At 41.2% G+C, this 14012-nt stretch overlaps 1 protein-coding gene across 2 annotated transcripts in view; it reads left to right on the plus strand.

Annotated features, from left to right (window-relative positions):
• GPRIN3 (GPRIN family member 3) overlaps positions 1 to 13865 on the plus strand; it is a 69126-nt gene extending 55261 nt beyond the window's left edge. Inside the window, exon 2 of one of the 2 annotated variants that reach the window (XM_072755661.1) lies at positions 4012 to 10710. In XM_072755661.1, the coding sequence (XP_072611762.1) occupies positions 4128 to 6470 (2343 nt within the window). In that variant the 5' untranslated portion in view covers positions 4012 to 4127 and the 3' untranslated portion in view covers positions 6471 to 10710. Of the gene's footprint in view, positions 1 to 4011 lie in introns of both variants that reach the window. The other variant, XM_072755662.1, reaches the window with a different exon arrangement.
• The last annotated feature ends 147 nt before the right edge of the window (positions 13866 to 14012 follow it).

Raw genomic sequence — 14012 nt, forward strand, 5'->3', positions numbered from 1 at the left:
CTCGGCTTGGTTTAAAAGATATGCACTCCTCACTCTAAGCCACCAAGTAATTACACTTTTAAAATGTCCTATTTGTCTAACCTATTAGAGACTATAGATTTCTGCTTTTGGTTGGAAAGGGGAGATGGTTTTTTTCTGGGTGCATGAAGATGCTGTGACAATTACTTTAGCAGACATGTTTGAGAGAAGTGTTGATTTCTTATCTCCCCATGAATCAAAAGATTTCAAATTACAGGTATTAGCCAAGCAATCTGGTATTTCTTTTTGATTCTTAAGTTGATGAATAGTTTTACCTCTATTAATAAATAAACAAAACACCCTTTCACAGTTAATCTAGTATCAGCAGCTAGCTATCTGTAAAAAATGGAAGTTAATGTAGTGAATTCTGAGAGTTTTTCTGAAATCCATCATGTTTTTCTGCGTCTTCGAACTTCAGTTGCTGAACCTTGAGCTGTTTATATTTCACAGTTCTCTTTGGCAAACCAGGTTTCTTTGCTCCCGCTATATAACATAGGCGATGTTCTGTCCTTCTGGCTTTATGAAACCTTCCAGCTTTTGTAGCAGATGTCCACTGGACTTGTTTTTAATTGTCTAACATGGAATTACAGATAAAGTTTCATAAATAAGGGGATCCCTGGGTGGCGCAGCGGTTTGGCGCCTGCCTTTGGCCCAGGGCGCGATCCTGGAGACCCGGGATCGAATCCCACATCAGGCTCCCGGTGCATGGAGCCTGCTTCTCCCTCCGCCTGTGTCTCTGCCTCTCTCTCTCTCTCTCTCTCTCTCTGTGACTATCATAAATAAATAAAAATTAAAAAAAAAAAGTTTCATAAATAAGATACAACCATTTTCTTTCAAAAATAGCACTCTTTTTTTAAATTGCGTTTTGATTAATACATCATGGGTTGAAATTTCCTATTATTTTGAAGTTTGGCAGGGCTTTAATAATGGCCATTTTGGAGGGAAATGGGATCAATTAACACCTTTTTATGCACAAGACTTGGCACTGTCTCCTGTGGAGTGAACAGAAAAAAATCAATAAGCTTGTCTTCTTCCCTCCTGGAACTTGAAGTACCTTTGGAGAAATACAACATTTATACAAGTACAACGGTACAAAAACAGTGCATAAGAAGGACCCAGATAACTATAGCTGTATGATTTTAAGAGGAGACTTTATGACTTGAAAGCATCAGAGGCCTTCAGAAAGAAAATGAGATTTAAGTGGAGCCTTGAAGAACAGGTAGGCTTTCTGAGGAGGATAGCAGAGAGCGAGAGGAAAGGCACAATAAAGGCAGGTGAGGAGAGAAGGTAAGAGGGGGTTGGGGCCCAGCCATTGCAACAGAAATCTCCAATAAGGAAGACATGGAAAGGGTTTGAGTGAGCAGAGAGTAGTCAAGACAGACCAAGGATGGGAAAATATTCAACCCATCAATATGAGTGATGAAGTTACTTGTAAGAGCTGGTTTGGAGGAGAAAATAAACTGAATATACATTAAAATTCAGATATACTTTTCAGAATCTAGTCTTTTCCCACCTTTCAGTCTCTCCATCTCTCATTTTCTGTCTTCAACTCATCACACTCCCTCCATTAAGACGTAACATGTCTCATTCTAAATATCTTTAGAATTTATGTAATCACATACAACCATGTCTGCACACACACCCACAGGGCATGATTTAGGTCAGTGTGTGTTTTAGTGTAGTGTTTGAGGTCATTGTTTCACAAAAATGAAAATGTATATATTCTTTTCCTTACCTTGCTTTTCTCTCTCAGCCATACCTTGGGGAAATCCCTCCCAAGTGAACACTTACAGCCCAATTAGCTGGTTCTTTTAATGGTTGCATAACACTCCACAGTACAGGTATATTTTGTGATCTGTTCCCGTATTCCTCCTATTCATGGAGATCAGTTGGCTTCCAGTTTTTTTGCTCCTACAAATAGTACCTCAATAAGCATACTGGTATCTCTCTCTAGATATGCTGGTATTTTATTTCTGTTGATAGAGTTGGGGTCTCTGGGTCAAGGACATGTGTGTTTTTCCTTTTAAAAACTAAACTGATGGGCAGCCTGGGTGGCTCAGCGGTTTAGCGCCGCCTACAGCCCAGGGTGTGATCCCAGAGACCTGGGATTGAGGCCCACGTTGGGCTCCCTGCATGGAGCATGCTTCTCCCTCTGCCTGTGTCTCTGCCGTGCTCTCTCTCTCTCTCTGTGTCTCTCATGAATAAATAAATAAAATCTAAAAAAAAAAAAAAAAAAAACTAAACTGCTTCCTAAAGAAAACTGTTAAGAGTACACAGTTTGTACCTACAATTAATGAAAAAACTGCCAGGTCATAATGCTCTTTTTTTTTTTTTTTTTTTTTTTAAGATTTTGCAAGTGCTATTGATGTAAAATCTCAGTTACTTTACTTGCACTTCTTTGACTACAAATGAATTTGATCTTCTTTCCACGAGCTTGTTGGGTTTCCTATCTTTTAAGTTGCATTTTTGTGTTCTGTGTCCATTTTTCCAATGAACTTTGTCTCCCTATAAATTTTTTTTTTTTGAGAGAGAAAGAGAGAGAGAGAGAGAGAGAGAGAGAGCCCATGCACCAAGCAGGGGCGGGGGAAGGGACAGAGGGAGACTGAGAGAATCTTAAGCAGATTCCACACTAGGTGTGAGCCCACATGGGGTTCAGTCTCATGACCTGGAGATCATGACCTGAGTTAAAATCAAGACACATATGCTTAACTAACTGAGCCACCCAGGTGCCTCAACTCCTATAAACTTTTAAGATCTTCTGCTATAGGGGCAGCCCGGGTGGCTCAGCAGTTTAGCGCTGCCTTCAACCCAGAGCCTGATCCTGGAGATTCAGGATCGAGTCCCACGTCAGGCTCCCTACATGGAACCTGCTTCTCCCTCTGCCTATGTTTCTGCCTCTCTCTCTCTCTCTCTCTGATGGACAAATAAATAAAATTAAAAAAAAAAAAAAGATCTGCTATAGTGTAGATATTTTTACCTGTTCTCTACAGTTTTAAACATTTGTTTTTCAAATCACTTGTATTTTTTATAGTATCTTTTGCCATACAAAACTTTTGGGTTTTATTTGATCACTTATATTTAGTTTTTCTTATAGTTTCTGTATTTTCTCCCTTGCCAAAAGAAGCCTATTCTTTCTGCCCCTGGATTATATTTATGTTTCCTAGGTTTTCTTACAGGATTTTTTTTTATTTATTTATTTTACATTTTAACCTTTAATCCATATAAATCCATCTAGGATTTATTTTTGGAGTTGGTGTAAGATAAAGATCTAATTTTCTTCCAGATGTATTAACAGTTTGCCAGCTCCATATATTAAGTAATCCATCATTTTGCCCCTAAATTGAAATGCCTCCCTTGTCACATATTAAATCTTCATTTATATCTGGATCTATTTCTAGATACTCTATTTCACATATTTGTTTAGGCCTATTTCAACTTACTGATTTGATTATAGTAGCCTTATAGGATTTTCTGATATCTGGTAAATCAGACTACACAAATGACTTTTGGGTAGTTATCATCTGTTCAGGTAAAATACATTTAAAACATATTTACTAGACAGCAGCGGGATGCAAGCAGAGGCTACTATACCAAAATAATACTTGTATAATTAAACTATTTTCTTCAAAATCTTTCTTCCTAAGATCTATTTTTATAGCAACAGATGTAGGAGAAAAAGGTTTAATGTGCTTGTAAGTTTTTTTTTTAAGATTTTATTTATTTATTCATTTATTTATTTGAGAGACAGAGAGCAAAAGAGAGCCCAAGGGGGAAGGGCCCCAGGAGAGAGAGAAGCAGGCTCCTCACTGAGCAGGGAGCCCAATGTGGGGCTGGATCTCAGGATCGTGGGGTCACGACCTGAGCTGAAGGCAGATGCTTAATTAACTGAGCCACCCAGGCGCCCTGCTCATAAGATCTACAAATGACAGTTTGGTGTATTTTCAGTCCTTAAATGCTGTAGTGTATTAATGATACCGTCTCCTTTATTCGCAGATTGACCCTTCAGAAAGGTCATCATCCCTGACTGAGTCTTCACACTGAGCTAAGACTGCTTCCCTGAGGGAGCACTGCACCAGAGAGCTCTTGAGATTTTTCTTAAGAAAAATTCCATGGGGACTGTACCTGACCCTTTGAGATCTGCTAAAACTTCCTTGATCACAGCTGCTGGAAAAGAGGAGGATCTAGGAGAAGTGCCGCCTGCCTCACCTCAGCCTCCACCAGCCCTCCTGTGTAAGAACACCAATGGCCTCTCTGGACCTCCTGAAGAGCCAGTCCTCAGCCCCAGGGCAGCTGCTGAGGCCCTGATGCAGGCCTATGAGCATGAGACCACCCAGCCGGACATGTCTTCTCCTGGTATCTTCAATGAGGTGGAAAAAGTGTCTTCCGCGTGCAACTCTCCTGGCCATACCCAGCTGCCAGGAAGCTGCGAGCCCACAGCACCAGCCCCGTGTTCTACAGCAGGAAAGGATCTAGACGAAGCATTGACCATGCCAGCCAGTCAGCATGCCTACCAGGCCATCCCAGGTGCCCAGCTCAAGGCCAGCCCCTCATCAGAACCTGAAGATACACTGCTGAAAACACAGAGAACTTCCTCAGAAGGAGAGCAAGCTGAAACGTCAAGCTGTCCGGCGGGCAGCACCCGGGGCAACAGCGAAGCTCAAGTGCCCTGTGATTTTCCTTCTCCAGAAACAATCCAGGAAATGGTACAAACTGCAAATATGGCAGCCAGGGTGTTCATTCACACCTCCTCTCCTGTAGGCGGACCTGAAGCGGAAAGGCCAGGAGCTATGTGTGACCCCTGGACAAGGTCCTGTGAACCTCCAGCAAGAGAAGATGGATGCTCTGGGAACAAACAGCCCCCTGCCACCACCTCGGACAGCCAGAGTGTGACCCCCGTGACAACTCAACTATCCCACCTCACTAGTCAAGGCTCCACGTTTCCTCCGGATCTGGGAAAGGTGCCGCTGCCAGCGCAGCACCAGGTGTTAAGGTTCAAAGAAGCAAGTACAATGACCAACCAAGCTGCGGGTGAGGTCAGGGAAGTTCCCAGCAGGGCTCAGCAAGACGCCGAGGTGCAGGCAGTGGCAAGTGTCGAGAGCAGATCCGTCTCCACCAGCCCCAGCATCCTCACAGCATTCTTAAAGGAAACGCCCGTTCCTGAGCGTTTGGAACCACAGGAGCAGCTTCGTGTCGTCTGCCATGGGGGTGGCAGTGGGAGCCACACCGTGGAGCTGTCTGACAAGCTCCTGGGCCCCCAGGAGCCAGGTCAGTGCCCAGGCATCACACCGGAGGCGCGCGGCCAGGCGCCTACTGCCGTTTCCACGGCTTTCCAAGGAGAAGGTAACTTGGTGAGGCTACCAGGGGAGGTCCTTACCGTGTCACCGACCGCGGCGGCGGCGGGTAATGCTCAGAGTATGTGTCGGGAAGCCGGGAGGTCAGCAGGAATGACCCCAACTAGGGAGGCGCCCAGCTGCGAACAGCCCTCGAGTGTGAAGTCTGGCTCCCCAAAAGCCAGCGCCACCGACCAGATTTCTGTCAGCGCGGGAAGTCACCCTGAAACAAGCCACCAGGTGGGGGGCTCTGAAACCAAGCCGGCTGAGGTCGCGGTGAAAAGCGCAGACGGTCCCCGAACAGACGCAGACTGCCGGCTCCCGGACTCGCGCGGCCCTGAGAGCTGGGGCCCGGCTGACGGAGGAGGAGCCGCGGGGGACCAGCAGGCTGCGTCTCCTCAGGCGGGAAACCGGCCAGCGCGTCGGGGCACCGAGAGCCTGGACGGCGGGGCGCGGGCGGACGCCAAAACGCTGCTGCTCAACCCGAAGTCTTGGGAAGGTGGAGGCCCCGCGCCCGCTGCCGGTGCTACGCCGTCCCCCGTGAGGCGGAGCCAGGAGGCGGCGTCGGAGGAAAGCCGCCCGCCCAAGGCCGCCGCCAGCCTGAGCCTGCCGTGCGACGCCGCCGTGGGCGACTCCAGTCCGGGTTCCGGCAAGAGGACCCCCTCTCGCTTGGCCAAAGCCAGCCCGCGCCGCGCCAGCCGCGTCAGCGAGTTCCTCAGGGAGCAAAAGCTCAACGTGACGGCGGCCGCGGCGCAGGTGGGGCTCACCCCGGGAGAGAAGAAGAAGCAGCTCGGCCCCGACTCCAAGCTGCAGCTGAAGCAGTCCAAGCGCGTCAGGGACGTGGTGTGGGATGAGCAGGGCATGACCTGGGAAGTGTACGGGGCCTCCCTGGACCCGGAGTCCCTGGGCATCGCCATCCAGAACCACCTGCAGAGACAGATCAGGGAACACGAGAAATTAATCAAGGCGCAAAGCAGCCAGGCCCGGAGATCCATTTCCTCAGATACTTCTTCAAATAAGAAGCTCAAAGGACGGCAGCACAGCGTGTTGCAGTCGGTGCTGCAGACCTTCCGCCGCCCCAACTGCTGCGTCCGCCCCGCCCCCTCTTCCGTGCTGGACTGAGGCGAGCGCGTCCGGCCTGGTCTGCGCGCGTCCGTGGTACTCCCGGGGGCTCGGGGGTCCAGGCTGACCTAGGCTTCTCTTTCGTTTTCTTTTTCCGAGAGACCAGAAAGAGGAAGCAAGTATTAACGACCGGAAGTTGCTCTTAAGAACTGTTGGGTCCTTTGATTGGGGCTCCATAAATAGAAATAGTTGAAAGAAAGAACAGGAGGAAAGGAGAAAGCTTCAATGAAGGTTAACGACCTTAATTAAGAGGAGATAATATTCACTGGGTTTATTATTATTATTATTATTGTTATTACGATGTTGCTTCTGGAACTAGCATTATTGTTACACGTAGGTCGTTCTGTATGACTGCCTCAATTTATCACCCTGTGGTATTGCCAATAAAATCCCCGCTTAATATTAAAAATAGCAAAACCACTACTAGCAAAAACGCTGTTAGGTCGTTCTAGTCGTATTGCAATGAGAATGCTATGACCACACAAAATTTAAACAGATGATAAGAACTATAATAAAAATGTGAAAACAGATTTGACTCACTCTTAGGCCAGGTGACATTAAGTAAAAGCATTTAAAAGCATAAAATACCAAACATGAATTAATATTTGTAAACATCAGCAGGCCATTGTTTCTGTAAACCTTGTTACACCGTTATCAAATATTAAGAAAGTTATGTTAGGAAAGTTAACTAAGCTATTGAATATGAATAGTGCCCACATAAAACATGAATTTATATAGATGGATTTCCCTGCACTAGAAGGGAGGAACAACACTATGCTTCTGACTAAATTCGTATTTCTTTACTCTGGAGAAAGTGCAAAAGTGGAAACAGTGATCTCCCTACAATGCAACTGAATTCTTAGAAGGAGTCATCGAATTATTAATAATACTAAGGTTTGTGTTGTACAGGTGTTCTCCAAAAACATTCAACTGAGAGTGTTAAGATTTTGGTAAGGAATTATAAATAGCCAGTTTACCAAACACTCTCTTTTCTGTGTTGAAGAAAAAGAAGTAACAAAAGCAATATATTTAATTTTGATTCCTGTAAATGCGATAGTTTATATTTTTCTTTTGACTTGCTTGTCCAGTAGCTTCCAATAGAAAATGTAGTCAACACCAAATAGAACAGAAGCTTCCTCACAGTTTTTGTATGTAGACTAATATCATCTAATTGCTTAAGTTTCTAATCTGTAGTAAAAAGGCAGCCTGTGTAGACTTACTGACTTTAAGAGAAATACCATCATATCTCATACTTCAAACCCAATAAAAGAGGCCTTTACTAAAACATGGTTTGAGCTTCGGGTGGGCTATAGTTTTTGAGAACATAGACACCTGTTTGAGCTCAGCACTCACCTGTCTCTGGAAAAGGAGTGTGTCCTTCGTACCCGTGAGTGTATTGCAGGGCACTGAGCTGGGATGATGAGCATTGGCTTGAGATTTGGGGGGAGTCTGGAAGATGGAAATGAGATAGGACACTAGAAAAGTGTCCCCCTCGCTAGATTCATTGTAGGGAGATCACTGTTTCCACTTTGCATTTAGAAAATCAGATTGTTAAACATGGTGGGTGGGGTGCTTGCTGGTTGCCTTCTCTGAGATTGTTCTCCTTGGTGAGCCAGAAAAGGGTGTCTGGCTATTATTCTCTCTCTCTCTCTCTCTCTGGAGACTCATAAATGTCATTTGTGCAGTAAGTTGACAATTTCCGTTTTGGCTTTTTTTTTTTTTTTTTTTGAATTCTCTTTTGCAGATTCTGAACATATAGGGGAAAATCATACCTAAACTTTAATACCAGATGCTAAACAAGGCACAGCCTAAATTAGTATATAGCCACTGGTTTCTTTCAAAGCAATTGGACTATATATGAAGACCTCATAAATAGACTCCAGTCATAGTACTCTCAGAGCCTGAGAATGGTAAAATTGCAGTTGTTATACTTGGAATTTGTAATGAATTTTGTAATGAGGTGCGTTTTTCTGTTTCTTACCAATTGGCCTCTATTAAGAATACTACCTGAAGTAGAAATTGCCATGAAATTAGCAATCAAATTACTATTAATGGTTAGAAATTTTGTCTAAAATTCTCTTTTGGCCTTGAATACCCATTTGTAGGAGTGTTCATGTAGCTTTTGTTGGAGATGTCTTTGCCAGGATGTAATCTCACTCCTACCCTTGCCTCACTGCCTGACTCCCTCACACATTGGCACACACGCTGTGTATACACAGAGAACACCCTGTGTACACAGTAGCAGCTGGCAACAGTATCCGCTCCAGATGGGTGGGCCCCAGGTAATCCTCTGCTGTGAAGTTACTGGAATAGGCTGTTACTGCATTAAAAGAGGGGAAGAAAGAATAATTTAGCATCTGGTAATAATATTTATCTTCATGAGTCTGGAGTAACCACATGAATGATAAAGAGCTGAAGTTAAATTACAAATTTGTAGCTATAAATTTGTAAGTTATAAAATTCATAAATAATAAGTAGTTCAAGTTAAAAATGAAGCAGAGGCCTAAGAGAGTTGTCGTCATTTGTTGCACATTAAATAAACAAATTAAGAAAATTACATTGAATTACTTAAAACTAAATTTAGTGCTGTGGTTGTGCCCTTCAATGTAAAACTTCGTGTTTGATGGAGGAACTTTAACTCGTTTTCTTTGGTACTGGAACTGGCCTTTCCTTCTTAATCTTTAATTGTTTTGTACTTCATCTTTACTCCTACCACACTCCAGAAATTGTCACAAAATAGTACAAAACCTTTCTTGTTTGGTTGTTTATTGAACCTTAAAGAAGGGACAGCTTTTCAGAACAGGTATGAAATAGATCTTCAAACAGATAAAGAAAGAGCCATTAAAGACCAGCCATGCATTTGCTTTATGATACCCTAAGTACTCCCACCATAAAAAATTGATTTGAAATTTTCCTTCCCCCCCCCCCACCATTTTTTTTAAGATTTTATTTATTTACTCATGGGAGACAGAGAGGCAGAGACATAGGCAGAGGGAGAAGCAGGCTCCCTGTGGGGAGCAGTGGGGAGCCCGATGTGGGACTCAATCCCACATCATGACCTGAGCCAAAGGCAGAGATGCTCAACCACTGAGCCACTCAGGCGTCCCTCCTTCCCTTCAATCTGTGACACAGCATTGACATTCAATACATGATTCATGACTTCTGAGGTTCATTCAACACATAAAAGTGGGCGGCAGACTCTTTGAACTTGTTTGGCAATTCCTTAGCTTCCCTGCATGACAGATACCAGGTTGAAAGTTGGTTTTGTCCTTAATTTCTTTTAGATGTTTTGTTCCTTTTAAATGCTGTTTAGTCATTGAAATATATGGAGGAAATATTTTATTGAGTAAATACACATAAAATGTTTCTTAACCCAGTAGTGTGAGAGAGATGAATTAGAACACAGTGTCTGGAAGATAATGAGACATTTAAAATGTTCAGATGCTATACAGCTTACTAAGTGAATACTAGAATTTAAATATTGATTTTTCTATTTTAATGACCACAAGAAAAATGTCATTGCTTCAGCTGTCACATGTTTATCTTCAGTGCTTTCCTAATTATCTCTTTCTAGATTTTTGGCTTTGATGCCACAGACCAACTGCTTTACATACAGTAAAATTCTTATTTACATTTGTGTTTTGGACCAAAGGCATAAGTCAAACATTTTATTAGATCAACGAAACCTTTTCGTTTGCATCCAAAATGAAGTATTTATAAAATATATTGGTATGTTTTCCTACCTTGACAAGTTCAGCTATATTGAATATAGTTTGATTTTTGATGATTTCTTAATCTTTAGAATTGTCTGATAATTGTTATTTTGGATACCAGTATTCTTCATGCTATAGCTTACATATCAAATTTTAAATAGACTGAAGTAAATAAGCATGTATAACATATACCCTAGAGGTTGAATTTTAGAACCAAATCCTCAATAGGAGCTTGCCATTTTAAAGTAGAAAACAGAAGAAGAAAATGACTTTTGGTTGCATCCCAGAGTATTGTGGTTTTATTGTTCCTAGCTTATTCTAATATTATTCCTCTCATTTCTGGGAGTTCCTATCATTCTGGGAGTACTTATATATACCACATGAAGAATATAATATAATGTGACTTTAAAATTTGTTTACAGAGGATATATATGAGTATGCTGTTAATGTAAATTGTTTGGCCTTTGCTGTATCTGCTGTTACTGTTTTGCTGCCAAAATGTGAGAAAATATCTTCTATTCTTCCTACATATTGTGCAAGTGTTAACAAAATTTGTTCATTTCTAGTACCATATAATTCACTACATCCCCTGTCTACTTTTAAGAATCATTATAAAGAAAAACAATACCTTAGGGTAAGGTTTGCATATATGTATATGTGTTTTTACTGAAAACTGGGCCCTTGTAGCCTTGTGTAGGCCTCTACCTGTCTGATTTACTCGTTGTCTACAATGCTGCCATGGAGATGACGCTGTTTACTCTCTCCTGCTTTGTCCTAAATGGTATTTGAGAAATGAGGCCTGTGAATTTCCCTTTGTGATAATAACGTGGTGAACTCAGCAGTATCTTGGATAAATGAACTGACCATCTTGTCCCCGCCCCTGTTTTGTCTACACAGTGAATCAGAAGGCTTGTCCATGTCTGCTTCAGTGTTTGCTATTTTATATTGATATCTGAGCATTTTGTTTTCTGTTAGCGATGTTCTTTGATGCCGTGTGTGGCCCTTTTGGTTGAATCTCTCCAAATGTGGGTCAGCTGCTGCCACCTGGCAAGTAACAGGTGATATGCTAAATCTCCTGTCCATTCTTGTAACAATATCCTTCATGAAATTCTGCAACTGGCTGAGTAATTATAAGCGTCATCTCTGCAGACACATGGGCTTAAGGATGTCTACAAAATTTTAGACATTTTTGCAAAAGGGGAAAAATAGTCTTGTAAATACTGAAACATTTCCATGAACTTTATCCTACTCTTGGGGGAAAAAAATCTCCTTGGCTACAGAAATCAGATAAACTTGATTTGCAATGACCAAGGACAATAATGAAGATGGATTGAGGTGGAAAAATTCTGTCTCACAAGTAATCAGTGACATCTGTCAGAGGTCATTACAGCTACTTTTAACTGTGAACACTCACCAGCTAAACTACTCACTTGCCACAACCAAATAACCTCTCTCAAAGTAGATCCAATACATCTGTATATATATATATATATGTAGATAGAAACGAGAAAAAATCCTGAAAAATTACTGTTGACTATTAGTTAAATCAAGGTGATGATAATTATAAAGAACATTTAAATAACTGTGGGCCTTGGTGAAATGACCATGGAGGCCAGAATGGTGCAACAAGATGTTATTCACAAGTTTGGTTTTTTGTTTGTTTTTTTTTAAGACCCAGATATCTCAGATACTCATCATGAGAATAAAGACTGTTGAAAATGAAATTAAAGCCAAGCAATAATGTGCCCAAAGAGGCAGTTATACCAGCAAGTGCATCTATATGGGTACACCATTATATAATATGGTTTGCTCCATGAAGACTGTAACCCACAGGATAAAATAAGCAAAGGCATATTTTTCTTGCTAGAAAAACTTGTTTAGGCGCTCTATAAAGAGGTATAGCATCGGTGAGTGTTGTTAGGGATATGGTTGACATCTCTGTCTTAATTATAGCCAAGACAAAAAAAGGAGTCAAAAGTCTTGCTAGCTTAGAATTCAAGATGGCTACAACCAGAAACTTTGTTGAAATGAAGGGGTTAAACATACTGTAATTACTCTTCCCGGACACTTGCGTGTGGAAAAGCAATTCAGTTAACTCTGCCTAGAGGATTACCAGCCTTAGCTATGAAAAATGGGTTCCAAATATAAAATAACTAAAACATGAGTACTCATTTCAAAAGGGGCCTCAAATAATGCCTTACAGAAAATTATATTCCAGATGGGTGTTTCTAAACACTGATCCTTCATCGAGTCCTTTTTCAGTTCAAGTTCAGAATCGGCTGCAAAACGGTAGGAATAAGTCACATACTTTACACTTCAAAAAAGATACTGATAACCAACCAGCATGGTGATAATTATGATGAGAAATACCCTAGTGATTTGTGTTTAGGAGTAATAATTGGGAGAGAAATGCTAACTTCTTTCCTAATGTCTTATGATGTGGAGATGTCACCCATTTATTTGCAGGGCAAAAATTATAGCTTGCTTTTTGACATTACAGCTAGCATTACTCTTTGTTTAGAAAATTAAATTGTCTATTCTTTAACAAAACTTTTAAGCAGATAAACAACTTTTTCTGATTCATATCTTTGCTTTAATATGTGAAGACTATGTATAGAGCAATCTGTTAAATAGGTAGAAGGGGCTTACCCATGTTTATCAGACTCTCTTAATGATTTGAGATTTTTTAGCATTTATTTTAGGCCACACCTTTGAGCAAATTATTTTTCATGTTTTCCATCACATCTTAAAACAATGTTGGTAAATCAGAAGATTGCAGGATTAGAGTCATGCTCCTCAATCCCTAGAGGAAGAGACTAATTTTTGTTTTAAGGACGTCTGGAGATAGCTTTTCCTGAGCTGAGAAAGGTTAACAGGGCCTGAAGCTCAAGAAAGAAATATAAAATAATAATTACTAAATTTCTAGATGTATTTATCTCTGCTGTACTAATGTGTGAACAATATGTTGTGCATAATACTGTAGCTGGTTGTGGTATGTCAATACATTTTGTAAGTGTACAGTCTGTGAGTGGTTGGTTTTCTATTTTTATGTGTAGAAAAAAAATAACATGCTGTGTCCCATTTCAAAACCAAGTTCCGTCATCAGGTAGGCACATGTACAAAATGAATAAAGCTAACAGAAGTGTGCATATGTATTCAGTAACAGAATTTGTCCTTTTAATTTTTGAAAGTCAGAAAGGGCTAGGTTTTTTGTTTTTGTTTTTGTTTTTTTTAGTCATCTATGAGAGTAGATAACTAATTATCACAAAGGCTGGATACATTGGCAGTACATTGGCATCTTACTAAATATGCCAGGTTAGTTAACCATGCCATTAGTCACAGGTAAGGTCAGTTCTTTGACCACCAGGATGATTTACATTCCTCACACATCCTCTCCGTGTTAAGTGTGTGACTAGGATGTACATACTATGGGTGTGATTGTGTACATACCTTGTATGAATTATCTAAATCCTCAGAAAGTTGTAGGAAAGCAGGAAGAAGAAACAGTTGTTCAAAAGCCTCAAAAGGGCTAATCAATGAGTATTTTCATTTTCTACACATAAAAATGTATACATGGCATAACTGTAAATAGCTTACTCACGTATATATATACACACACACAAATGCATTTTATTCATGTTAATATTTAAATAAGTCACAAATTAAAACAACTAACTGAAAACTGCATCTTTCCATGACTGTTCTGTTTCACATACATTGATATTGAGTCAAATGCTCCCCATTAAATGATGTTATTCTCCTTGGTAGCAGATTTGGTGCTTAGGAAAGCCCAGCCTCACTATGAAAATCTAGTTAGTGTCTTACTCAG

This window comes from Vulpes vulpes, chromosome 4 (genome assembly GCF_048418805.1).
Source record: "Vulpes vulpes isolate BD-2025 chromosome 4, VulVul3, whole genome shotgun sequence".
Taxonomy (NCBI): domain Eukaryota; kingdom Metazoa; phylum Chordata; class Mammalia; order Carnivora; family Canidae; genus Vulpes; species Vulpes vulpes.